Raw genomic sequence first — 27,402 nt, 5'->3', positions numbered from 1 at the left:
GTTGTCTGGCTAATGGGCTGCTGCGAGTACCTGGGAGGACTCGCCTCCTTTCGGATCCGCTTGCTTCTTTAAGTTCGGTCCCGGAATCGTTTGGAGTTTCAGCCGGGGGTTCCCAGGCGAGAGGCATCTCCCTTGGACGGGGGCGGCACTGCTCACAAAGTAAGTAAGGGGCGAGGTACTTAGCATTTCCTGATTAATTGCGTTTGGAGCGCAGAGTTGGCCCGGTGGGGGTGGGGGGAGGAAGAGGTTGCATTTGCGTGGCGTGGCATGCCGAGGAGCGGCCACTGCCTGTTGTTGGCCAGTCGTACGCTGTGCAGCGACGACAAATCCTGGTTTATGTTCAGGTAGCCCCCTCCCTCCTTTCTCCAAAATGGCCAAGAAGGAGAGTGCAGGGTGAAAAAAGAAGGGGATGATTTTCATATTTCTGGAAGTCTTGCTCGGAGTTTCTTCCCAGCCATGCTTTGTTATTGGCACGGAGATGAAAGGGAGGGGGGTAGCTGTGACGGAAGGACGAAGTTTTTCAACGCTGCCGTTGAATCTGTTCTGGAGCACCTCTACAAGCTCCCCGCCCTCACCCCGTTTCCCAGCTTATATTAGTACACGTCGCTCCTGGAGAGTTTCTCATACGCGGGGAGACTGCTTGAAAAGCTGTGCGTTACTTTTCCGTATGCATATGGCACTGAGGAGGCAAGTATCTGCAAAACTTTTGTGGGCCTGCGTTTGTAGGCGAAGACAGTAGCTGACAGTGCCACTTTTTAAAGTGTCAAACAGTACATAGCAAAAGTGATGGGATCTCAGCTCGTTGAGATATTTTATTCTCCCCTACTTTTCTGAGCCAACTTTTATTTTGCTAGGAACAGCTCTGTAGGGCAATTAAATTCAGAACGTGTTGCCTTTGAGGCTATCACTAAGTGAAAGAATGTGCGAAGCTGAGTATAAATTACTATTTGCCTTGTCCTAACTCTTTTAGTGAACAAAAATACTACTTGGTCAAGGCTGTTAACCAGACCCGAAGTTTTGCTGTGCCACTTCATTCCCCAAAGCTGGCCTACACAGTATAGCCATCACATAAAGGCTGTTGCCATATGGCTGTCGGTAGCATGTACGTGTAGTTGCACATGAGGTGGACCTCGTGGAATGCAGTAGTGGCACAGCCTTCCTGTAGTCAAGCAAGTTCTCTGGACTGTAAACAAAGTTGCCTAGTGTGATCCGCAGACCATTAAAGGCGTGCCGTGTAATGATAGCCACGTTTAAAGTGGCCATGAGGCTCTTCTGTGAGGCACAGTGAAATGTGCCTAAAACACTGGTTATTCCTTGATTTGTATTTTTCCTTTTTAAAAACTGCCCCCTCATCCTTAATTTGGTGCCACCAGAAGGATGCCATTTTGCATGCACTCTCACATGGATGCCAAAATGCCTTGGGCTGGCCATGGCGGCTCTAATGCATTGATCCTGTCAGCTTTGTTTTAATCGCATTTATGCAGAAGAACGTTGCCCTCGGTTCAGTTGAATCTGTTCCCTAATAGGTTTGCTTAGGATCGTACCTTCAAAGTAGCCTTCTCTATCGTGGTGCCTGCCATATGTGATGGAGTAAACCTCCACGCCTGCCCCAGCCAGATTGGGGAAGTTTACTTCAAATGGTTTCTGCCGCATGGTACTTTCATATCTCATGCTCCAGTGAAACTGATCCAGGCCCTCCAGCTTAACCTGCTGAACATTCAGAGGCCCTCATTTATGTCTCCGTTGTTTCTAATGCTTTAAGCGATCCCAAGGCCAGAGCGCAGGCCAGCCAAGACTTGAATTGAACCTGGGTCAGCGGCAGTCATTCCTATCAGCTGAGCTGACACATACTCAGTTGGCAGTAGAGAGTATGCAAGCTGTGTTGGTTTTACCTGACAGATGTTTTGCTGTATGGGAACATCTCCCCTTGTGCTAGGCCACAGAATGATAGTAGGGAAAGATCTCACATTTCTTGAGCCAATATTAAGTTCTTCAGTAAGAGTCACTTAAAAGGATTATTGCCCCTTAGCAAGTCCCCTGCATATATTCTTTTAAAGACAATGACAGCTATAAATTCTTTTGCCATATTATGTTTATATCCGGCCTTTTTTTCTCTTGCAAGAAATTCAAGGTGGCTTCCCCATCTCTGTTTTATCTTCCCAACAACAACCACTTTGTAAGATAGGTTAGGCTGAGAGTCATGGCTGACCCAAAGTCACCAAGTAAGCTCATGGGCAATGGGGACTAGAACCCAGATCCCCTGTGTCCCAGGCCAGAATTCTAACCATTACACTATGCTGGTACCATGTTTGTTTCATGAATCTGCTACCTAGACACGTAATGGGGAACCATTGTTGACCCTAGCATTTCACCATGTATTTTCAAGATAGAATAAGTGCTTATGTTCCTTTTGTGCATTATGAGGTATAGCAAATGTATGTGGTGTGGAAAATGCATAAATTAATGTCTCAGATGAACTAGTTTGATTGGAAATTAATTTGCTAAGATGGTAATTCCAGAATTTTATGACTTCCTGGCTTACATTAGTGCATGTGAAGCAATTGATAGTTCACTGGCACAGAACCAGTATGACTGGTGCAACCATCAGATGTTTCAAATTTAAAAACTAAACATTTCTGTTCACTGAAGTTGGTAATGGACTATCTTTTAGGTTATGTTATAAAATAAGAGGAGCAAACATTAGCACAGTCAGTCCCTGAGTTATGAATGTCCGAGTTACTAACATCCTATACTTATGAACAAACTGCCATAATGCATTTTAATTTAAAAAAAATTGCAGATAATCATCATCACCATAGAGAAAGAGGAAGTGAAAGGGGAGAAAGGCAAAGCATGTCTTCCTGCTCTGCCCATCTGGAAAGACAAATTCTCCAGCATTTCCTTGCTGCAAAGAGGAAGACACTGGTGTGTTAGGAGGGTGGTTAGAGATATTGCCGTTCTTTCACTTTCCTGGGGGTCCTGTGCCCCAACCCCTGCGAATGTGGAGGGCTAACTATATGCAATAGAACTTTCATGCAAATTCAACTTAAAGATAAATATTCGTTTCTCAGGAATGGAACTTATTTGTAGCCCAGGAACTAACTGCGCATTTTTAAGGTTATGATGGAAATGTGTAATAAACTATCATACTTGGTAGCTTTTAGATTTGAATGAGTGTTTTTGTATAGAAACAAAAATCAGTTTTGAGACAGATGAAAAGTCAGGTTGCAGACTTTGCTAATATGAGAGATTCCAATATGTTTTGGAGGTTAAACAAGTTTACCTTGCTAGTATTTGTTTTGAAAAACTTTTAAGTCTAAATGTAGCACAAATTTTCATCTAATCCAATGGTGTTGGAAGAAAATAGGAAGAATCTAAAATGCATAATAATGGATACAAAAATATTGATTTCAAATTTAGTAAAAATATGTGACCTTTATAGAAATTAAGTGAGCTATTGAGCTGAGGGATGGAAGTATGGGGAGCTGGAAAAAATCTAAGATTGTTAAAACAGAGAAATAAACATCTTTCCATGTAAGGATATTTTAGATCAAAATAATGTGGTTTCTTTTGCAGAGATAAAGAGAAGTTTAATGATCTAACTTTCCTATGGTTTGAATACTTTCTAACATAATATTTTAGTAAATGAATTGTTAAGGAATGCAACAGATTTTTAAAAACTAATTAGGAATGAAAGGTAATTTATCTTAATTTATTAATTGGTATTACAACACAGAACCAGTTAAGGAATGTGTTATTAAATGGACTCAAGATGCTGGCAAAAAACTTCTTTTGGAGAGATGAGAAAGGCTGATTTGAATATGTCATTCAGAGAAAATATGTCTAAAACATGCTTGGGCAACTTGTGGCCCTCTAGATGTTTTGAGTATAGCTCCCATGATCACTCACCATGGGCTGTGCTAGCACAGGCTGATGGGAGTTCATAGGTGAAAATATCTCGACAGCCACAAGTTGTCCACCTTGGTATAAAGTAACAACAAAGTGGTCTCTAACTCCTGTTCTTATAAACCATATTAAGAAATACTTGTCTAATTCTTGGAAATCTCAAGCAGAAAACCTTTATTATATATGCCAGGAATCATCATTGGCAAGAAATACTGGATGATAAGAAGGTAACTAGAAAAAAATATTAGGCTATGAAGTTCCATTGGATCCTTTGTTTTCCTTACACAATTATATAGTTGGATTTGTTAGTCACATAAGGAATTAATCATATATGATGAAAAACAAAACTATGTGGGAAAAAACTAGATACTGCAGGTTTCTATATAAATAGCTGAAATGTGGGATTTTGCTATTATAGCAAAATTAAGACATTATATTAGAATGACCAAAAAAAAGACAACAGTGGGACAGATTTGTGGAAAATTGGTAAAAATTTTATTGAATTCTGCAGGGTTAATATATCCAGATGCATATTTCAGCTTTTTGGTAATTTGATTTAATAATTCATAAAGATTATTTATTCTAGTTATTTTTGTTGCAAAAATGTAATGTTGAAAATGGATGTTAATTATTACTATATATTGTAATGTGCATTCTACTTTTTGAACAAAAATCAGTTTTTTTCTTTCTCCTGGGATAAAAAAGTGGGGAAAGTGAAGTTAAGCGGATTGCAAACAGTGAGTGCTTCCTGCTGAATTTGGGTCATGAAACCACATGGGAAGCTCGCTCGTTCTGAGGAACCTATTTGGTACTCCATTTTATTTATTTGAGTCTACCCTTCCATAGGCAGCCTCAGGGCATGATATGCTGTCTCTTCTACCTCAGCTCTTTGCCTTACAAAAACCCAGTAGGCTTGAGTGAGAGACAGTGACTAGCCCAGAGACACATGATAAGCCTCATGGCTACACAGGTATAGCATAATTTCATCAATTCATCAGTTTGGAATAACTGCACCCACTCCTTAACTGATCCAGCTTATTCAACCAAAGCAGCTGGTTGGTTAGATTCCAGCTTTCTTAAAAGGATGTAGGCACAGCATCTTTTCATGGATTGAACTATCTGGTTCTCTACTTTCAAGCACAGTGCATGTGTATGAGCTAGGAGCTCATCTTGTTACATGTGAACCAAACCATAGTGAATTTAGCATGTTGTTCCATTACACCTGAAGAGAATCAGTATATATCAGGTCACTTTCCAGTGATTTCCTTTGCCTCAACACCTTTGAGAGTATTATGTAGAAATTTGTGATGCTTTGTTTACCTATGAAGATTGTATGTTCAAAACCATACATAGTCCATATGGAACCTTCTAATTTATTTAAACTGCACACTTTATTTTACAGACCGAGGGACTGGAATGATCCCATTGCAAGCAAGACCAACTAAACAAACAACAAACCTTCTATCTGTAATTTGTTTAACCTTGCTGTGCAAACCAGAAACTTTGACTTATCTCTTCCCTGACGAGCAGAGCCCTAAGTCATAATTTATTCTCAGAATTCTCAGTTCACATATCACGGTAAGCAAACCACAGATGGAAGGTGTGTGGTTTGTTTAGCGCCTTCTTTTGCATCTGAAGCAATCTGGCAGTGTGCACCAGCTTAAAAGCAAAGTGCCAGGTGACATTCCAAACCAGAACATAGACAATGATGAGGCCAGCTCAAAACTAGCCAGGTGGTAACTTTAGGCACAAGTGGGATTGATACAGGCATGGTGGTATGTCACCTTTTCTTCCTTCCTGCCAAAGTTCCTCTGACACGTCCTCATCAAGTTCACAGACTAAGTAAAGGACTCTCTGTGGTTCTTATACTGGGCTTGTAAGTTTTCGCAGGGAAAAGTGAACCTCCATGGAACTCACTTCAGCTGGAATATGGTTGAGCTGCTATCCAAATTTTGTCTTCCTTGGTAGTGCTGTTACACTGGGACCTGATCCTTCTAGGTAAATGGAAAATTTGCATTCGTGCCATGTTTATGTGAGCTAAACTGGTGTGCTAATGTGTACTTTTCCCTGTAGTCTCCTGAGTCAAGTAGTTGGAAGTTGTACAGTTCAGAAAAGGCAGGTAGAAATACTGGCCTTACTGGAATAGCCAGGTTTACAGGTCCTCTTGCAGACATTTGCAGGAATGTCAGCCACATCATTGGAGAAAAACCTGGCTTAAAATGATTTGCTCTATGCTTATGTCTTTACAGTTCTGACTACTTCTAGAGGGATCACATATTCCCTAGTGCAGCAAAAACAGCAAATCCTTTTGTGGCATCTTAAAAAATAGCACATGATTGTAGACTAGTGAACACTTCATCAGCTTGCTTTCGGCTTATGCTAGGCAGGTCTGGACATGGTTTTGCACCATCCTGTATCATTTGAGAGAAGGCCACTTAATTTGAATTCCATTCCTGGCTCAAGGACAACTAGTTCTATCAGGGAGCAGGAGAGGGAGTAATTGAAAACCTGTTTAAGTAAGTTTGACCAAGCTGAATGTAAGTTCTGTCCATAGGTAATTGGAGGTTACAACTGTGAACTTACCTTTGCTCACCTGTTAGCCAAACAAATAAGCACTAGGCTTTAATACAACAACACAAGCTGATGGCACATCCTATCACATTCCTTGATGAGCTTCAGTAGTATGATTCCTACCATGTTGATTGCAGCAGCCATTGGAGGCTTGGGAGGAAGCTTTATTGTGAAACACTGTGTGGTAATTTTACGCTGAGAAAATGTTTACAGAAATGCTTTAGACATGGTTAATTTAACTCTTGAACTTACTTACGCTGTACTCTTTTGCAGGTCTTCTCTGGCTGGTGAAGTGGAAAGAACATTCAGGTGATGGAGGGGGAGCAACAGCAAGAGGTAAGTTTGGGAACTACAACATTTTGTGTAGTTGGCAGGAAGCAGCTCACTGGAGTGTTTGACGTTTCTGTAATGTTTCTGGAGCACTGCAGAGTTTGCTTTTCTGTGTCTATGCTTTTTAAGGGCACACAAACATCCTCAAGAGGCAGATGTCTGATTTAATGTGGAATGCATTTCTCATAGCAACAGTTAAACTAATCAGAAGTATAATTGCACTCTGCTTGTGCTAGGGCCCACATGGTCTACTCAAAGTAGGATTGACATTGAATTCAAACAAAGCCATTTACTTAAAGGCACCTGGTTTGGGATTATCTAGTAAATCTCGGGTTGGATCATTCTGCATCTTTCCTCTTTATCTTGCATGTATATATGCCAGGAGAGGCCAAACAAGGCGATGCACTGGAAGTGCTGTACTTAAAAGACAAGCAGGTTGGGGAGTAGTTCACATCTCCAGGGTACAATTGGAAGTGATTTCAGGTTGAAAATGAGACAGTCCTTTTGCTAAGACCACACAATTCAGCCTTCAAAATCCACTCTGTGTTGTGCAGCAGCAGGGATTGGTGAGCTACAGATAGCTGTAAATAACTCCAGATGACTCTTGAGAAAGCCAGGCTACCCACTATTATAGGTGGCAATAAAGCCCCCAGTGTCAATAAAGCAGGGGTCTTGTGGCCCTCCAGATCTTTCAGCCTTAAATCCCACCATACCTCATCCTTGGCTATACTGACATGAGTTGTGGACAAAATCATCTTGTGGGTGACAAGTCGCCCCTCCCTGCAGTGCGTCCTTCCACTTCAAGAGTTAAAGCTTTATGTGGTAGAGCTCTGCATGTGCCAAAAATCTTACTGACTTTTGATTTTTTTAAAAGTACCACATATGGTTGTATAGCTACTGATATAACCCAAAGGACGCAACTGTGCTTTCACCCATTGTCTTCTATGGAAAAAGCAATGAATGCTTGACTTACCCAATAAGACTCCAGAAATCAGATGAAAATAATATGCTAGTTTGGGGAACCTCCAGACCTTACCATGATCCCACAGAATGTGATCATTTTCTTGAGATCATAGTTATGTCATTCTAATACAATCTTCCCAAAAGGTGAAACAATTGTATAAGTGCATCTTTGTCTATATGTTAACTAGTTCGAAAAGCATGTGAATATATTTTACTGAAATCCCTTTGATCTGCCCTCTCCTGTTCTTTGTTTTTATTCAACACAGGCTGCTTCAGAACCTGCACCTTTGCCTGATGCCCGAAGAGATGGGCCAAAAGATGCTTCCGTCATCGCACCAAATATTTGTACGTTAAGGTCATAAATCATAAAGTTACTTTGCCTCATATATGTCTCTTGGTCCAAAGCTTTTTGTTAACTTTCCTTCCAAAATTTAAGTCTGGTCTATATATGCAGCAGAATGAAAGTGCTAGAATGGACTACACCATTTCAGGTGCAGGTCTTTATAATGTGGTGGCAGTCAGGTTCTGAATGCTCTCATATATAATTTTTAAAACTTTCCTACATTTTGCAAATGGCTCCAGCAGACTGGGACTTTTCTTCCAACTGTATTTATTTTTAACCTACAGTAGTTGAGCCTTCTGAAATGGGTCTGCTGGAACTCACTGGGTGGCTTTGGGGCAGTCATAATTTCTGAGCCTATTTCAACACACAGAGAAGCTGTAAAGGACAGATTAGCTTCCTACATGAACAGTGGGCTAATAAATGTAATAAAATAAACACCAGCAGTCAGTTCCTATATAAAATGTTCCTGTATTGAAATATTGTAGGACAGCTAATTCTAGTATTCTGTTTCTTGACACAAAGGTAAGTATAACCCTTAATTGATTTAATTAATTCTTCCTGTTCTGGCACTGCCATCTTGTAGAAACACATTATTTTCCATGAAGTAGCCATGTGTTTATATAAACTGGTGGTGCCAGAACAGGAAGACTTTTGTAGAAAATTGCTGCTCCAGAAGTGTAACACCTTCTCTCTTTCAGATTGTTGGATAGAGGAGCAGGGCAAGAAACATTGTAAAAAGCTTTCTTATTCAAAGTTGGGCAAAAAGCATTTGTCCTTGCTCTGATTTGGCTTTATGAGGTTGTCATGTATCCAAATCTGATTGGCTGTGTGGCAGTAGGAAGTCTGTACTCTGCCTATATAATCCCCTGATTGGCTGTAGTCTCCTGGCCAAAGTTTTTCCTTTCTGTTTTTTGAATGGCATCAAAGTTTCAGATTAGGGGGAAAGCTTCTGTGGAAAGATGGTGAACAGACCACAAAGGCAAGATGAAGTTTTCCTAGACTTTTTTCACCTTGTATTTTGTCCCGAAAGTATAAATGAGCAAAAATATGATTGGTTAATCCTAGCTTTAAAATTCTGGTCCATTCATATCCAGTTCAGAGATATTTGAAGTGAATATGTTTTTATTCAAATTTATGTAGCTGATGCTGATGCTTTAAAAATTCTTCTGGAAATGAAGATGAAGAAACGACAGAAGAAGCCAAGCCTGCCAAGCACTGTGACAGAACTGGCCACTGAAGAGGGCTCCAAAGTTTATGTTGTTGGAACTGCCCACTTCAGCGATAGCAGTAAAAGAGATGTAGTGAAGGTACATTTTAATATTGGGAGCATTTTTCTATTAAATTGCCTAGGAATCTTTCTGTGAAACCTTGAATATTTTAATGCTCAAAAAGAAAAGTACTTCATTACAGTGAGTTTGAAATTACAGCAGTGGTGTTTAACTTTATATAGAATCGGTTAGTGGACCACTTGTAGTATATACAGTGATTCATATTCCATTCATCCTGATTATATACTTGTCAAGGCATCCTCTTATTGTTGATGTTTTGAATACAGTTCTGAATAAAAGGAGGTGGGATAAAAGAAAAGGAAGGGATACTGAAAAATAGGGAGGAGAGGAGATGCTCCTTCACAGTTTGATACAAGAAAAACAAAATTTGAGGGGAAGGAGAACTTTTGTCATCATGGACTTGTGAGCTTATATGGAAAAACTAGGAAAACCTTTCTTTGATTAGCAAACTTGCATCTTTTTATTTTCTTGTTTGTTTGTTTGTTTTACTTAAATATTTGAAAACTCTAAGCCACTCTGGGAATTCTTGGAACCACACTATAAATATATGACACTTCAGATTCTCCTTCAAGTCCATTTTTTAAAATTTTATAAAATTGTGGCATGGGAATTGGTTATGGTATCCTTAATTTTCTCACTTTTAACATCAGTGAAGCCTTCAGTGCTTTTTAATCTTGTCTGCAAGCATGCAACTGAATCCATCTTTTTCAGACAATACAAGAAGTACAGCCTGACGTAGTTGTGGTTGAGCTATGCCAGTATAGAGTTTCCATGTTAAAAATGGATGAAAGGACATTACTAAAGGAAGCCAAAGAAATCAATCTGGAGAAACTTCAGCAAGCTATAAAGCAGGTATAAGTTCCTCAGTGACACTACCATCTATTTGTGTGTATGAGGTAATACATCACAAACTTACTACAATAATGCTTTCCCAAATTTTATAGTCTACTGCAGTTGAAACTTGTGCAATTATGCAATATGGTTTTTCACAAAACATTACGTTGCCTTAATGTTCACATTCAGGCATGATTCAGTAGGGAGTCTTCAAAAATAGAGGTAGGTGGAAAGCAGATTTATACCATAGCAAAGCTAGGAATGCCTGTGAGAATTAAATGAATGGATTAAAATCAGTGGTGCCCCATTACCACTTTTTGCATCTGGGTTAATTTCATAAACGTTCAGCTTTGTATGTTTCCTGGCAGGAAAAGGGATGAATTCTTTTATGCACTTGTTGTCTGCACCTACTGCTATGGTAGAGATACAGCAAAAATTCAGGGAATGTGAGGGAAGGACCAACTGGGTGTTTCTTAAGATCTTCTCCCTCAATCTGATGTCGTCATTAGAACCATTCTGGGTATTTGCATTTTCCAAACCTTGATTCTAGAAGCAGTAAAAGAAGAACACCTTGTTTTTCTCTTATCTGAATAGGCCTCAGGCTGAATTGCGGTGTTCTGCAAAGAACCAGCATGATGTGGAAAGCCATGGTCTCAATTCTTGCTCACCTGTGAAGATCACTGGGCAGATTTCGGGACATTCTGTTCTGAATTTCAAAGAAATGAGCCTCATATATAGGGTTGGAAAGAAATTTTAAAATGAAGAGCAGGGGTAACAGGAAAGAATTATATCTTGGAGGCATGTGCTTCCTCGCTATCCTTTTCAGCCATTTCTAAACTTGTAGGCACAAAAACATAATCCCCATTTGTTCAGTGGTAGACATGTTTCTATATGAGGGTTCATATCCTGGAATCTCAAATTACTCAAGTAATAAATACATTTTTAAATATTTATGAAGCCACACCCTCACAAAGCAACAAATAAAAGGGAGAGAGAGAAGATATAGAAAGATCAGACAAATTTTTGTTTTATTTTGAAAAAGCTGCATTATCTTATCAGCATGTGGTGATCTCCATTACAAGCAGCACTGAAAAGGAAAGTATTCATGGTATTCATGATATTGGAGGGACAAGGCACAGATAAATTGGAAGAGTTCAAAAGTTTTGGAGCCACCATCAAGGAGGACCTGTCTCTTGTGCATACTAGTCTAACCAATCTTAAGAGCAGGTGCACAATAAAAAGATGTTAGAGTACGGACAGGATTATATGGATGAACACAGTCCTAGCCTTCTAACCTACCATCCTTTAGGTAGGTCTTTGCTGGAAACATTAGAGAACTGCGAAGGAAACTAGACAGTTCTGAGATAAATGAACCAGTGATATGACTTGGAAGCAGCTTCATATGATTAGCTCTCACAGATGCTGATCCAGTTGCTACTAAGGAGGTAACCTTGAGGCTGGGCTGGACCACATCAGACTTGATTGAATACCCTTTTATACAAAAAAAAAAACCCCTTTCCTGTATATCACTAACATGGTCAAAAACGTTCAAACACTTTTCTCTTGACAGCTTCCTGTGTACAATATACAACTTGTGTCGATCATATAATATGATAGTATGTTAAATGGGTGTGTGGAGGTGTTAGTTAATTTTTGGTACAGTTCTCAGGCACAGGCTTGCCTTTTCTTCAGCGAGAACTAGGTCTGTGAACCTCATAAAACTCTACCAGTAATTTTTATGTTATTTCCGGACAATGATACAATCATGTAATAACATATGTAGTATTGCATATGCAATAGCATTTTACACCCATAGAACTCTGAACTGCATCCCTTCTCAAGGGAAAAAATGCAGTCTTTGTACCTGTGACTCCCATCATTTCCCCCTCAAGGCACTCATGCTAAACTTTATTTAACTTGGATATTCTGCTCTGTTTAGCCACAGCCTCTTTGGAGGGAAGGGGGGATGGAAACATCATACATAGCTTGGGGGACATTTAGATGGGCAAAGCAAATCAAACAGAGAGATGTGGTTTAATGAAGTGTTGTGCTGGCAGGCCAAGGTAAGAGATTGCACAGTATATCTGGATAATCAGGAGGGGCTAATCAGCAAAGACTCTGAAATGATGGCAGGGTTTATTTTGTGCCTCTTCAGCAATATTCCGAATAGTAGTGCATCGTTGGCATGACAGATCTTTTTTGAGTAGGCTTAGCTGGCCCATCTCATACACATTTCTGTTCATAGTGACCACTGCCATTGAAGTAAGTAGGCCCATTAGTCATTTGGCATCTGCAGAGCTGTCTGTTTAGTAGCCTAATGTGCAGGCAATGAAAACAGCAAAGCAGAAGCGAGTGTCTGAAAGTGCACGGACTCTAGCAAAGATCTGTCTAGACACAATTTGTGCCTTCCCCAAAGTTCTGTTAGAAACAAGACTCATCAAAACCTTTTCACCATCCCAGGATGTCTAAATGTTTGAGAAAAGGACCATGTGACGCTGCCTCTCATTGAATGAGGCCATTGTTTATCAAGCCGAGCATGCTCTGATGATCAACAGCTCTCAGCCAGAGGCCTTTTCAGGCTTTGATAGTTTGGTCTTTTAACTTGAAATTCCAGGACTGAACTAAGAATACTCTCCATGCAAACCTTTGCCACTAAATGTTGGGTTATCCCTACTCTTCCATAATTAATTCAATTTTTGTTGCTATGCCAAGAAAGGAAAAGGTTCAGTATAAGCATATATATAGTTTGCATAGTTTATTCATCATCTTCTGCATGTTTTTCTAAGTTGTGTATTCTGTGCTGGTTGTGTTCATGGAAGGAGCACAATCTAAACAGAGCTCTGATGCTACTCTCCTCACCACTGAAAATTGTATTCAACCACTTCTCTGGCTTCTAACATTTCACAAATGTTTGGTGCAACTTCACACTGTTAAGGACTAGAAACTTGCTAGGTCTCAGTCTCTCTCTCTCTCTCTCGGCAAGTCTATCCCTAATACAACTTTCTAATGTTGTCTGTACCACAAAAGCAGCATTGAAGTACTCTTGAAGGCCTCTGTGACCTGGTTCAAAACTCTCTCTTTTCCTCAGTCAGCATTTATAAAGGATTTAAACAGGATGTTTTTCAGGTTATGTTTGAAGGAAGGAACACAAGCACACACGTCTATGCAGCTACATAAAAGTCTGGAACAAACTTTTTGTAAAAAAATATTAGATGCATAATACTGGAACAGTGCATAAAGAGCACCATGGAAATTTCAATCAGTTGGCACTAGAGAAATGGTGATTAAGTCTGGCATATGTAGTACCTGAGGTATAATTTTGGAACAGAAACATCACTGGAAAATCTATAACCTACTTTAGTCAGTCTTTCAAACTGAGAAGGTATCAAAAAGCTAGGCCTTTTTAGTTGGTGTTAAAAGAAACTGAGAAGTACTTGTAGAATATTTACAAAAGGTTCTCATTTTAGTCTTTTACATCAAACACAAGACTTTGCAAGGATGTGATCAGCATAATTGTCTGTGAAGGCTCATTATTGATCATGTGATAATTGTCAAAGCTAAGATGGACTGTTTCGAGGTGCTTTTGTTGCATTAAGCATTTATTTTGATTATAACTGTTGTGACTAGTTTTAAAATGGAATGGTTCTTTGTTGTGTACTAAAGCTTACTGGTAGGAAGAAACAGATACATGCTTGCGGAGGAGGAAGTCTGTCTGAAGGCCTGGTAGTTATCGTGGAGTTGGGAAGGTACAGAAAAGGGTAACCAAAATGTTCAAGGTGCCAGAGCAGCTCCCTTACAAGGAAATGTTTGGGACTACAAAAAGGCAAGGAAAGGGATACCTACTAGAGATGCAGAAAATTATGTTTACAGAGAAAGTAGATTGGGGGATTTTCCTTCTGCTCTTATGATATTAGAACCAGGGCCTCCCCATGAGGCTGAATGGTAGAAAATTGAGAACAGATAAAGGAGGTAGTTCTTGTAGTACATAGTTTAACTGTGGAATTTGCTGCACTAACATGAAGAGGGGCAGCTTTAAAAGGGAATTAAACCAGTTCATAGAGAATAAGGCTATCAGTGGTGCAAGTCATGGCTCTCCTTTTGTTCTTGGTGAAAGCAACCAGTCACAATCACCATCCCAACTAAAACTTTTGTCTCCAATAGCAACACGTGTTATCAGTACCATGAACATGGCCCCAAACTGCTCTTCTTACTCTGTTCAGAGACAATGCATCAGCTGGAAGCCATGTAAACCAGCAAGGGAAAAGCACTGATCCATTGTACAGGCACAATGTTCTGTGAAGATGCAGTGAACGATTAAAGTGTCCCTCACTGGATCAGACCGGGTACAGCTGTAACTGGCAGTATGCCCCCTTTCCTTTCTCAGTTCCTCTTTGCCCAGAGAGTGGTCTGGAAGCGTGGATTGACCCTGGACTCTTAAGGAGGGTCAGTTGGCTATCCTGTAATAAAGTAATGAAGGCCTGCTTTATTACATGTTAATTTGCATACAAGAGTGTTCCAGAATGGTATAGAATCTTATATACTATATTATATGCTGAGCCGAAGCCAAACCCTCTAGTCATTGCAAGTCACTCTGTCCCACATGAAAATAACCACAGGTGTAAAGGGCCCACTGCTGCCTATCTATCATTAGAAGCATGTGTTAGGTGCTTCCAAATGGCTTGGTCACATAAACCTTTGTTCATTCTCTGTGCATAGAGGATACCAAAATACATACAAACAATGTGTTTCTAAATTGTGCAAGCACTTCATGTCCTGCTTCCTTCCTCACCCCTTAGTTACTTTATGCAGCATGTAACTAATTCTGTGATGTGTTTGATCCATTTTAATTACTGTGTTAGGAATTACTCTTGCTATTCTGTGGAAGAGAGCCATAAACAATAAACATTACCATGACAAAGCCAGAGAGATTAATTTAGTACTACTTTCTCTCCTCTTCCTTCTCAAGGAAACAAATTAGCAGATGACTAAAATGCTTTTTAGCAACCATCCTGTATATATGTATTGAAGTAATGGGAATTGTGTTCCACAATAAATCAGCTCCAAAAAAGGAGCGCTGCTGTTTTCTTCTCTTTTGCCAGAATGTCTGGTGCTTCTTCATGACTATTAGCAGCACCATGTCTATCCTTTATTTAAAGCAATCTATAAAATTATCTCATTTTTTCTAATGCATTCCCCCTCCTTTGCTAGAATGGAGTCATGTCTGGACTGATGCAAATGCTACTGCTGAAGGTCTCTGCTCATATCACAGAACAGCTGGGAATGGCTCCTGGAGGGGAGTTTAGGGAGGCTTTCAAGGAGGTAAGCTTTCCTTTTCTTTTTTCAAAGAATACAATGTGCATGTTTTTCTTCCCCTCTGAGGCAAAAATGCTGAGTGAACTACTGGAGACAGGCAACTAAAAAAGAAAAAAAAATGGTGTGGGATTTCACTTACTCCGAGTCTGTGTGCACGTCCTGCTACATTGCTACATAAAGGCCTTATGTTCAGACTTGCTGGGAATACTGGACTCCTGGAAGACTTGTAACAGCCCTGCTTTCCCCCCTTTCCAAATATGTTTGACCATTTAACAAAATAGTCAGCTATAGTCTCACCATAAGGATACCGTGCCTTCCCCACTAGATACTTAACTTAGTTTGTGACTGCAGAACCACCAATGTACAAACTGATATCCTGTTCTTTATTTATTAATTAATACATTTCTATGCCGCCTCATTCGCCGAAGCCTCGGGGCGGCTCACAACATTAAGTTAAAATACAAACATTAAGTTAAAACATTAACTTAACATAACATTAAGTTAAAATGTTTGTAAAATACAAACATCAAGTTAAAATACAAAAAATAACAATATAAAATAATTTGGTTTGATTCTTACACTATACATCCAAGGAGAAATAGTTTGGGAAAATTTTGCTGATATTTACAGTTCAAGATTTCTCCTGGTACTATATTAATTTAGAACTTTCAAGGATAGTCTTTTCTGCTTTCAGATTTTTTTCTGGGGGGAATCAAACAGTTAATGAGATAGATAATGATTTAAATTAAGAATTTCTTTAATTTTATTTTCTTCAGTTTGCTAATCCAAACTCACTTTATTCATAGACATCTATTAAACAGATGTATGGTTTTGAAATAAATGAAAACAATTTTGGAGAATGTTGATTTAAACTGTCAAGATCAAATGTTAGCCCACTTCTATATGCAGTCCATGATGCTTATGTTGTACAAGATTTTTTATTTCTCCAGTTAACCATACTCCCAGTTTTTTTAAAAGCAAGGTTCAATATCTAAAGTGAAGATTGGACAACTTGTTGCCTTCCAGAAGTTTTGGCCTACAACTTCCATGACCATCATCTTTGTTGTGCTTTCTAGGGCCAGTAAAACTTGTAGGCCAAACCATGGGGAGGGTCACAGGTTGTCCATCTAAAATATAGCTGTTAAATGAATAAGCTCCTCTTCATTTATGCCTTGGAAATTAAAGTCTATCTACATCTTACTAATCTTCTATTCAGATACGCTTTCACATGTCAGTATTAAATCCTGTATGGAGATGATGCAGTTATCAATTACAACTGAGTAGAAAACCCCATCTGCGGAACCTGTGTGTATCAGGCACCCTTCAGGTTATGTAGAAGGCTATGAATTTGCTTGTGTGTATTACAAAAGCAGTAGTGCAACTTCTTTTAAATATGCGAACCCTGAAATAGTCTTTGTACAGGAAGCATGCTTTTCCTGGTACTGCAACTGAAAATGAAAATGTTACTTGTGTACCTTAATTTGTAGTGCCTTGACTGAATGCCGTATAAAGCATTAGGTTTATGGCTAATGGCTAATTCTTTTGCAGGCTAGTAAAGTGCCATTCTGCAAATTTCATCTTGGAGACAGACCAATCCCAGTCACATTTAAGAGAGCCATTGCTGCACTTTCTTTCTGGCAAAAGGTGAAGCTTGCTTGGGACCTCTGCTTCCTTTCTGACCCTATCAGGTAGGAATGAATGTAGCAAATCATGGACTGTACTGCCCCGGTCTTAGAAGAGAATGTCTGATTCCTGCAATATATTTGCTGAGGGTATTTTTGTGTGCGTGTGTTTGTGCGCATGTGTGGGCCAGTAATGGAATTTATGTCTCAAGTACAATGGAACACCAAACCAACAGCACCAATTGCAATGACAGACAGTGAAATGCTCTCAGCATGTGAATATGAGTCCACTGCTGCACATAATGTGATATGTAATAAACAATAGTGACAAAATGGTAAATATTAATCACACTGAAATGTAAACATGAAAAGAACTGCTTATGATAATGGACAGGATCCTTTAAGCTGCTCTTTCTTTGAGTATTCAATGCCAATTCATGGAAAACCTCTGTGGAGCAGTGAAGGTAATGCACTTGAGATAGACAATCTGAATTTGGAGCCTGCCATGCAGACATCCAGTTCGACACAGACTTGGTTGTACTTGTAATGGGACTTACCATATTTTTCAGTCTATAAGACGTGCCTGACCATAAGACGCACCTAGTTTTTAGAGGAGGAAAACAAGAAAGAAAATATTCTGAATCAAATGGGCACATAATCACAGGCACATTCCCCATCACTTCCCCATGGGCTGCACATCTGACAGACTTACTGCACACACACATTCGCTCTATAAGATGCACAGACATTTCCCGTTACTTTTGAGGGGGGAAAAGTGTGTCTTATAGAGCAAAAAATACGGTAGGTTAGTTTACTCTGTCAGTCTGGATGCAATCCAGTGGGTCCACTCACAAGCAGGCTAACCCACCTTGACGATAAGCAACAGTGAGTTGTTTGTTGGGCAAATAACCCTCAGTAGCTGTATATGGGTGCATTTTCCTATATACGACAGAAGAAGCAATGTGCAACAAGGGCCAGGTTAGAATTACAGCATGTACTAAAGTGATGCAGCCATGTTGGATATTTAAAGGGTATGTGTTGGCTTTACTCATGTGTCTCAGGAGCACTGTATGGGGCCTGTTGCTTATCAGAAGCCAGTTTCATATGTTCCATGGAAGCCAGGATATAGCTGGTGGCTGGAATGTGTTGTTTCTACAATCCAGCTGTTAAACTGCTGCCCTCAGAGTTGAAGATGAGCAGTGTAACATGCAAAACACAAACCTAATGAGTGCTTATATAAGCAGTTAGATGCAACTATCATTATTGCTCAATTAAACATTTTAGGTGGGGAAAAAAGTAATGATAGTTAAAGAATATGTTGTCGCATTAGAAAGTTCATTGTCTCTTCAGTAGCCTGTTGAAGGGTTTTATAAAAATTCCTTCTTTGAGCACCATCTCTTACAATGCTGCTATATGATATTTGTCAGTTTAACAATGTGTTTCATTTGGTGTCTTTTGGTTCCCTTTAGGATTACATTGAATAAGGAGAACCATCTATTTTGTCAAGCATAGCAAATATATATCCTGAATCACTGCTTCAGTCAAAGGGCCACCATTAAACCAATCAGAAGCAACTGAAATCCATATATGTTGGGATGGGTCCAGACTTTTCTCCCACCAGTGGAAGTCAGAGAGGAGACTTTTGTCAGCTCCTCATCTCCTTGCAGCCCTTTGTGCTCTCATAAACTCACCTCCAGTGAATTGGGAGGACTGTCAGGAAAAATGTGAGAGGTGCAAGCAGAGGGAGAAGTAGCAAAAATCACCTTCCCGTCTCTTGTGCCAATAGGATCCATCTGGTGATTAGAGGAATCTTTTCCATTCATGGCTGGTGAAATCAGGATCCAACCCAATGTCTAGAAATTGTGACTTTAAAACAAGAATTGCTGTATATAATTCAAAAATCTGTATGCAGGAATATATATACCTATGAAAGAAAAGTTGCATTTAGAGAGAATAAATATAGCCAAAAAGGGACATTTTAAGGAAATACAATTTACCATGAGGCTAACAAAACTAAAAGGAAAATGAGAATCTGCATTTGTGCTTGAACTGTATTTTAAGAATTGTAAGAACATCTGCAAAGGTCACATTGACCAGAGGTCAAATTACCTCCATATAGTATGTTTTAAAAATCTGCCTTGTATACACATTCTTGTGAGGAAAATACCACTTTAGTGAATATACTATATGTAATTTCAGCAGCAGTCTCAGATTAAGAGAAGAGCCACACTGAACAGATTGTATTCAAGGTGTGAAACTGCAGGCATCATTCTCATTTTTGGCTGCAGCTTTTATTCTTGACAAAATTTACAATAGCAATGTCTTATTCCTTGATAATGATCTTAGGTAAGCAACCCAAGCACATTCTGATACTCCTTCATAATGAGCTGGACCAGAACATTACATGCTGATACGGGAAAAATTTAACAGTGACGCATCACTGACTTGCTGAGGACGTGTTTGTCTTGTGCTGCTGCTTTGTGTTTTGCCAGCCTGGAGACCTGCATTGTAGCAAACACAACATAGCCATAATAGCAAAGTGAGGCTAAACTTCTCCAAGAACTAACATGTTATAATTAGAATGAGTTTTAGATGTGTTTTTTACTTCTCCACACTTCCCACTCACTACTTGCATATACAAGGGTAGAAAATGTTTTATTTTTATTTTCCTTGCACTAGACAGCAGAAAGGTCTGCCACATTGGTTTATACTTATTTCTATGCAAGCACAGACAAACAAATTTGATTGGCTTCAAAAATCCTAAAAGTAGGATTCTATAGCACTAAATTCAAGGGATGCACACAACACGTCTTACACTGTTAAACTGTAATATGAGTCTTCAGTAACTGAACAGTGTATAAAAGGTTTTACAAATAAAAATAAAATAAATTGTTCTTGCAATTCCAATTTTCATACAAGGAAAATTTCGTAAGAATGGTAAAGACAACTGAAAACCTTCATTTGGAACTGGAAAAAAAAGCAAGGATTGGATTTGAAGTACTACAGGATGAAAAGAAAGAGAAGGTCTAGCATTACATAATATTAAATTATATTATTATGCAGCTGGATTGGCTTGGATTACAGAATGGATTAAAAATCCTGATGAAAGGCTAATGAAGTTGGAAATAGTAGATCTTGAAGAATTAATACATAAGTATTTGTGGGACAAGGAATCTATTAAAAAAGATCCAACGCAAAATAAAAGTCATATAATTAGAGATGGCCTAGAAAGAGCATGGAATGCTTTAAGGAGAAGGATTAGCTCTTCAATATCTCCTTTAGTGTCTCCAATAGAAGCATATTATGACAAAATATTCAAGGAAAAATAATGTTTTTTTAACATACGGATAGAGGGGATCCCACCAATACCACCATCCCCTGCATAAAACTGACCATGTTTAAGATGCTGAATTTCCCCGATGCTCATTGTGCGGGGGAAAGTATGACAAAAATCCTTCTCCGAGACTGGAAGGCTACCACCTCCCCTCACCTTGTGTTGTTGTTCCAAAGACTATCAGTCCCCTTCCCCATGCCTGGTATTTAATTTAAAAATAACATTTTTATTATTGCATGTAGCAGGACTTTCATTTCTGAGACCATAATATAGACATTGAGACTCTTTGTTTCAGTAAAGATGATGTGGAGAAATATAAACAAAAAGATTTGTTGGAGCAAATGATGGCAGAAATGATTGGAGAGTTTCCTGACCTTCACCGAACAATCATCTCTGAGCGAGATATTTACTTGACGTACATGCTGAAGCAAGCTGCAAAGCATACAGAACTACCTTCTACTTCTGAATGTAAGTTAACATGTATGATCAGAAAATATGCCTGGTGGTGTGGCCCCTTACCCATGATACTTCTCAGGAAATCTGATCTAGAGAAACAATGACTCAAATCAGAGAAGCTTGAATGATCCAGGATAATCCCTTGGCTAGTCATTTTGGAAGCTGTCTAGATATCAGATGGAAATTAGAAAATTTGTGGATACAGTGCTGAATCTGGATTCAGCAGTAGAATTTACAATGACCTTCTTTGCATGATTATGGAGGATCCTATGGAGTGCATTGTTTGTGTAACAAAATCATACATGTTCAGATCTTTTTTTCTGTTGAAAGAACTGGCCTCATGTGGTAGTTTTATACACCCATGGCAAGGTGATACGCCTAGTAGCAGATATTAAGCTATTTTTATGATTATTATATCACATTTCTATACTACCCATAGCCAAAGCTCTCTTGGAAGTTCACAATATTTAAGTCACCCATCCAGATTTCAGCCTTGCTTAGCTTCCAAGATTAGGCAGGATCAAGCACTTCAGTCTATGTAGAAGACTAAGACTATGAACAAGCAAACACTAACCCGCTATCCAGTTTCATATTCAGCTATACAGAGAAGGTCTCTTCATACATTACTCACAAGAAAGGACAAAGTTTGTACAAAGGTGTTGCAAGGCCATTTTTTAAAGATATCAAATGTAACCATTAAAATAATGCCAACTTAAAAAAAACTGCTTAAACGGTGGCATATAAAAATGCATACAAAATAGTCTTCACCACTACTTGCTAGCACAGATGGCCTGCTGAGTTTCTCTTGAAAGGAGCCTTCCTTAATTATAGTACCACTTTTGGAAAGGCCTCTTCTGTGGTTTGTATACTGAAGAGCACGTTAAAGTAATTTGTTTCCTTGAACCTCTTCAGCACTGGTTTTGCCCATCAGTTATTGGTACTCGGCATCTTGGCTAGATACTGATTTGATTTAAAAAGCAAAACAAAACAGGAAGCTGCCTTATACTGAGTCCACCCATCAAATCCAGAATTGACAACACTGATAAGCAGCTGCTGCTCAGGGTTTCAGGCAGTAATTCTTCCTGCCCTACTCAGAGATGCTGGGGATTGAAGCAAGGGCCTTCTGTACGCAAAGCATGTGCTCCTCCACTGACACACAGTCCTTCCTGTTAAAGGACAAGTGAAAATCAACAGGCTCAGGTAACTTAATAAGAAATGGCCACAAATAGCTTGGCTCTGTTCCTGCCATGATGTCAAGAAGTTTAGTGGCTTCAAAATATGGCTGTAAAGTAAGAATACACTGACCCTGAAAAGGAGCATCTTAGCAACATCACATTGAAATACTTGAAAAAGGGCCCTTTTCACTTATGGTATCTCCATTTTTAGAACTCCTTGCCCAGAGATGCCCGTCCAGCGTTCTTGGTGCCAAGTGTTTATACTCCAACCCCTTGTGGATTTCCTCAGCTGTAAGAATCATTGTATCTAGTGGAGTTTACTCTCTAGCAGAAATATTCTTAAGCTTGCAGCCCTAGTTGTTTGGCTATTTACCTTTGTAAAATGCTCATGGCATGAAAGGCATGACAAAAGAAAGCTAAAGATTTAAATGAATGAATACTATCCATTCAATACAGGGTCTTTGCTTGTGTTTTTTTTTTTTTTTCTGCATTTTAGCTGAACCCAGAAGATGTGTCCCTTCTGTTGTAGTTGGGGTAGTTGGAATGGGTCATGTGCCTGGAATTGAAAAGAACTGGAACACCGACTTGAACATCCAGGAAATAATGAGGTAATTCTCCCATTGGTAGGTCTGAGCATTTTCCTAATAAGTTACTGTGCCTGCAGTTAACCTGGGGACAGGAGGGGAAATGCCAATGAATAAGTATTGGGCAAATAGACAGTTGTACTATGGATGAAATAGGATGATTTTGAAATTCAGGTAATGCAAAAAAAAAAAAAAAACCCAAAACAAAACAAAAACCCTTGATTAGGCAGAAGTTATTTTCTTGAAAATAAATATTTGCAACAGGGCTTGTTAAATTACTTCCACATGAAAATATCTTGTCACATAACAAATTTCTATTCATTTATTCTGAGCAGTGTTGTGGCCTGAGATGCAAAAATAATTTCCTCTTAGCTGTGGCAAATAAAAAGTTGAGATAATGTGAATACAAAGACAAAAATACAACGCTCAAACACCTAATAAGAAACAAAAGTATCCCTATATAGCTATTTTAATAAAAATAATTTTATATGCATCAGTTAATTATTTATTACAAAACTGTATGTGAACAGTAGATACAGTGTTCTTCTACTGTTACAGATACAGTTACAGATATGTAACTATATGTTGATGAATGTACATAAATGGTAAAATGAAAAATTATGTTTTGGGAACCCTAGAAAGTTAATTTGAACTGAACAGGTGGCCTTCCTATTTCCATACTCCTTCTCTAAATTGGAAGATACAGTGTAAAAATAAAAAGGATTTCAAAAATCGCATCATAGGATTATAATGTACATAGTGTTTATATTATCTGGTTACCTCAACATACCTTATATGCTGTTATTCACCAGGTAAGTGCCAGAATGCTGTACGTTCAGTGGTTGTGGCATTAGTCACTTCTAAACAACTGAATGCTGCATTAATTAATGTCTGAAACCTGCTATAGCATATATAGTGGATTTAACACACTCATCTGGGTTATGAAAGTAATGGCAAAAATGGTAACGTTCAAGTGAAACAATGATCAGTCATATTTCTTCTAGCATGACTAGATGGTAATTTGTTTTCCTTCCCTCTCCTGGTTTCAGTGTGCCTCCTCCATCAATGTCCAGTAAAATCCTCAGACATGTTTTCAAGGCCACAGTACTTGGACTAGTGGGCTACGGCTGCTACAAGATGGGACAAAGGACAGTGCGATTTATTCTCTCTCTGCCTGTTGCACAGAACTATCTTCAGAAACTAGCAGATATAAAATCGCAGCATTGAATTGGAAGCTTCCACAATTAGTTGGAGCAATAATGTAACATACCTGAAACTGGATTAGGAAAATGACGGAGAATTTCTGTTCCACAGTCTCATCTGATACTGAGTTACGGCCTAACCAATGGAGTGATAGTAAATGCTATACCAGCTGTGACCCAAAAGAATAAACATTCTTCTACCAACCTGATTCAATGTGTGGCATAGAAGTATATGCCAGTGTAAGGTACATAAAATATGTACACATATCTATCATACTATTATGTGTATATGACATATTTATAAAGATGATATCATAGACAAGAGTCATATTCATGGACACAATCCACTGGAAACTTCCAGCATGTAAGCGTTGTTGAGATGAATGAGGCCTGTTCAAGAATGCAGTTCATCATTTAAACTGGAAAATATGCTGGTGAATTGTGTCTTTGAGCTCTTTCCAGAGAAACAGAGCAACCAGACATGATCTCTGTTCCGAAGCAGAAAGCACAGTGGCCCATTAGGTATGTGAGTTTTCGGTATAAGTAATACCAAGTTATCCTTCCTGGTGCCAAGCACCTATAAAACTACTTAGAAGGACCTCTTCTTACTGGAAGACTTTTATACATAGTGGCTTTAAAAACAAACTGCAGCAGCTTTTGAAATATCGGAAACATGCTGGCTATTGTTGATGAACCTCTTATCTTTTACAAGCCTTACTGAATAAAGAAATAAAGAAGTTGCCTTCTTTACACTGTACACAATGGGGATGATCCAACCAAAGTTAAGTACTTTAAAATCTCATTTACTTCGATGGAAGAGCGCTTAACTTTGGCTGAATCGTTCTTTTTTCTTTCTTTTCCTCTTTTTAAGGCCATCCAGCTGTCCCCCAGTGCTGGCATTAACAACATTGTGCGAGGGTAAATCAGTGTTAGTGCCACATCACTAGCATTTGCTAAGGCAATGGGGAAAATGGCAATGTGTTAGTAGATTTCAGTGGTGCATGGCTTTCTTGCATTGGCTAAACAAGCACTACATTGTGCAAGTTTTGCTTTATGCTAGCACATCACCCTTAGCACTAGTTTGGGGCAGAGTTGGATACGATCCAGTTATTTGTTTTATTTTTTCTTTGAATAAAAGTTCAGCAGCAGTATGTCTGTCTTTTTTCAGTTACAGTTAGGCAACTAATGTTTACATAGGATCCAGTTCCTCTGGCTTAGATTAATTTTATTCATATTAGTGAACCAAATCATGATGGCACGAATTTGAGAACTGCAAAACAATTGAGGAAATATTCCTTATAGAGTTTACGTTCTTCCACTCTGGGAGAAAAATACATCTGAAACCTGATAAATGCATAGTATTTACCATTCATTTCTTGGATGCCATATAGGCAAGCTATCACAAGTGCACTCGAATGTAATAAAATCCTGATTTTAAAGAGAACCAATGGAATGTTACTTTATCATTGACCAATCATTTTTTAAAAATTGCCTGGACTTCTGTTTGTGTAGCACCACTCTGAATTTTTAATATATACATTTTTAAAAGTTTTCATGTACATTTTGTAGACATTTATATGTCCTTAAGATTACTTTTGAATTTATATTGCTATCATCCCAATAGAATATTGATGATAGAAATTATGATAATTAATTTGTCCTGTGAAAGCGTCTTCTACTGTGACTTCTATGTGACTGTCCATTGGATGAAGAAAAGACAATTTAGTCCTCTCTCCCTTCCTCTTTGTTTGGGCAAGTGTAGTTTGGGCTCTGATCAATTGAACAAAGATATCAGTTGATTACCAAAGAAAACCTTTTATCTAGCCACTTATGTATTAGACCAAAATTTGTGCTGGTCGTATTTCTAAATCCTTCATATGACAAATTAATACCTTTGCAGCCTCTCCTTCCTAATCACTAGACACAATCCAGCACAGGTAAGTGCAGGTTGGTTCTGTTAAAAACTAGGAGGACTTAAACCCAATTCTCCATGTAATGTGTGCACCTGTTTTTGGTTCTTACCTTAAGGAGACTATAGATTGGATTTCTTATTGGTGATTTTGTAACAGCCATGCTAAGGGGACCTTATAACTTCCTCAGCTTGGTGTCTTCAGATGTTTTGGACTTCAGCTCTCAGCCTGCATGTCCAACCATGAAGAATACTGAGAATCAGTCTCCAAAACATCTGGAGGGCACTACCATTGAAATTAATACCAGTGGTTATACCAGCAACATCCCAGTGGATTGTGCTATCCAACATCAGTGGAAAAATATCACTGAGATTTGATCTGCTTTTTTGTTGTAACGTGTTGCAACTACATGTACAGCATCTGAGTTAGCTGGCTCTAGAAGTGTACCACTCAGCTGTCCTGAACAGTCAACAACTTGTATGCACAATGTTTTGACTCCAAAAGTGATATGAATACATACACCAGCAATCCTGATGCAGATAAGTCTTTCCTCATTGTAGGGATGGAAGGAGATTCTCATATAGATCACCTTTTCCAATGAGGAAAGGGCAATACTTATAAGGGACTTTGGGGGAATTAGTAAGAAAGAGTGGTCAGGACACCTTTGTAAGCTGCAATGAAAGCTTTGCGGGGTCACATATAGCCCTCAGACTATAGGTTGTGCATCCCTGTCTAAAGGAAATGAGTTGAGCTCTAGGGATACGGTAGCTATAGGACATGTGGAGAAAATATCCTTAGGCATGTCCTCCATGGCAAACCTGTTGATTAGCTTCGTCACTTGAAAAAGAACTGGCCCTTTGAATTAGTGAAGTAAGGGCAGGGGGGATTCAGGTTGATCTACACAGACTGATTTTTGGTCCATATTTTAAGGAAATGGTGCATAGTGTCATTGGTTTTCAGAACTCCATATTGGTTTGCTGATGCCTTGGCAGAAAAAAAAGGAGGCTGTGTGTTTTGACGGTGCCATGTGTAAGTAATTTCTTATCAATTAGAATAATAATAAATTGATTCTAATGGATTCTCCTTTAACTATCACAGAATTTAATAAAATGTCTTCAATGAAACTATTATACCCTTTGGAAATGGAAACGTGTCACAAAACCTGTTGGAATATTAAAATGTGTCTCTTTCCCCTTCCCCACTTCCAACTTGTAGGTTAAGTATATGCTGTTTACTTTAAGTATTCAAATGTGGGTAAATTTTACAAACCATGAAAAGCAAGGTAAATGGCAACATGTGAGCCTTAAGCTTGGAAGGACTCATGCTAAATGAGGAACTTGCAGCATGCTGCACTGTACGTCTTTCCACATGCCAAAATAATAATAAAATGTCTACCTGTATGCAGACATTTCATCTTTACCCATGGATGACGTGTGCTTTATTCAAAAGTGTATGTGCTCTAAAGCTTTATTTTCAATGCAGGGAATTCACATGAAGATGTGCTCATGATTAAATTAAATGGAGCAGCCTGCAGTGTGATGCTACATTGAATATTACTTGGCTGTAAACC

General features: G+C 38.8%; 1 protein-coding gene across 3 annotated transcripts; it reads left to right on the top strand.

Moving 5' to 3' along the window:
- TRABD (TraB domain containing) lies at nt 1–25,366 on the top strand. 3 transcript variants are annotated; one of them, XM_044423447.1, is made up of 10 exons: nt 1–159; nt 6,751–6,813; nt 8,037–8,115; nt 9,254–9,420; nt 10,114–10,254; nt 15,445–15,555; nt 17,098–17,237; nt 20,801–20,973; nt 22,633–22,744; nt 23,770–25,366. In XM_044423447.1, the coding sequence occupies exons 2-10, from the start codon at nt 6,790–6,792 to the stop codon at nt 23,945–23,947; spliced, it is 1,125 nt and encodes a 374-aa protein (XP_044279382.1). In that variant the 5' UTR covers nt 1–159; nt 6,751–6,789; the 3' UTR covers nt 23,948–25,366. The 3 variants fall into 3 exon arrangements, with proteins under 3 accessions (XP_044279382.1, XP_044279385.1, XP_044279384.1); XM_044423450.1 differs by lacking the exon at nt 1–159 and adding an exon at nt 4,570–5,484; XM_044423449.1 differs by lacking the exon at nt 1–159 and adding an exon at nt 5,510–5,904.
- The last annotated feature ends 2,036 nt before the right edge of the window (nt 25,367–27,402 follow it).

The sequence above is a fragment of the Varanus komodoensis genome, unplaced genomic scaffold (genome assembly GCF_004798865.1).
Source record: "Varanus komodoensis strain SLA01 unplaced genomic scaffold, ASM479886v1 scaffold13_3, whole genome shotgun sequence".
Classification (NCBI taxonomy): Eukaryota; Metazoa; Chordata; class Lepidosauria; order Squamata; family Varanidae; genus Varanus; species Varanus komodoensis.
The sequence above is the reverse complement of the archived record's forward strand: the minus strand, read 5'-3'. Positions and strand labels throughout refer to the sequence as shown.

Excerpts from the sequence above, each read along its gene's own strand:
- TRABD (XM_044423447.1), top strand. The coding sequence starts at position 6,790 with ATGGAGGGGGAGCAACAGCAAGAG. Across the intron at positions 10,255-15,444 it reads TTCAGCAAGCTATAAAGCAG|AATGGAGTCATGTCTGGACT; the intron begins GTATAAGTTCCT and ends CTCCTTTGCTAG. Across the intron at positions 20,974-22,632 it reads ACTACCTTCTACTTCTGAAT|CTGAACCCAGAAGATGTGTC; the intron begins GTAAGTTAACAT and ends TCTGCATTTTAG.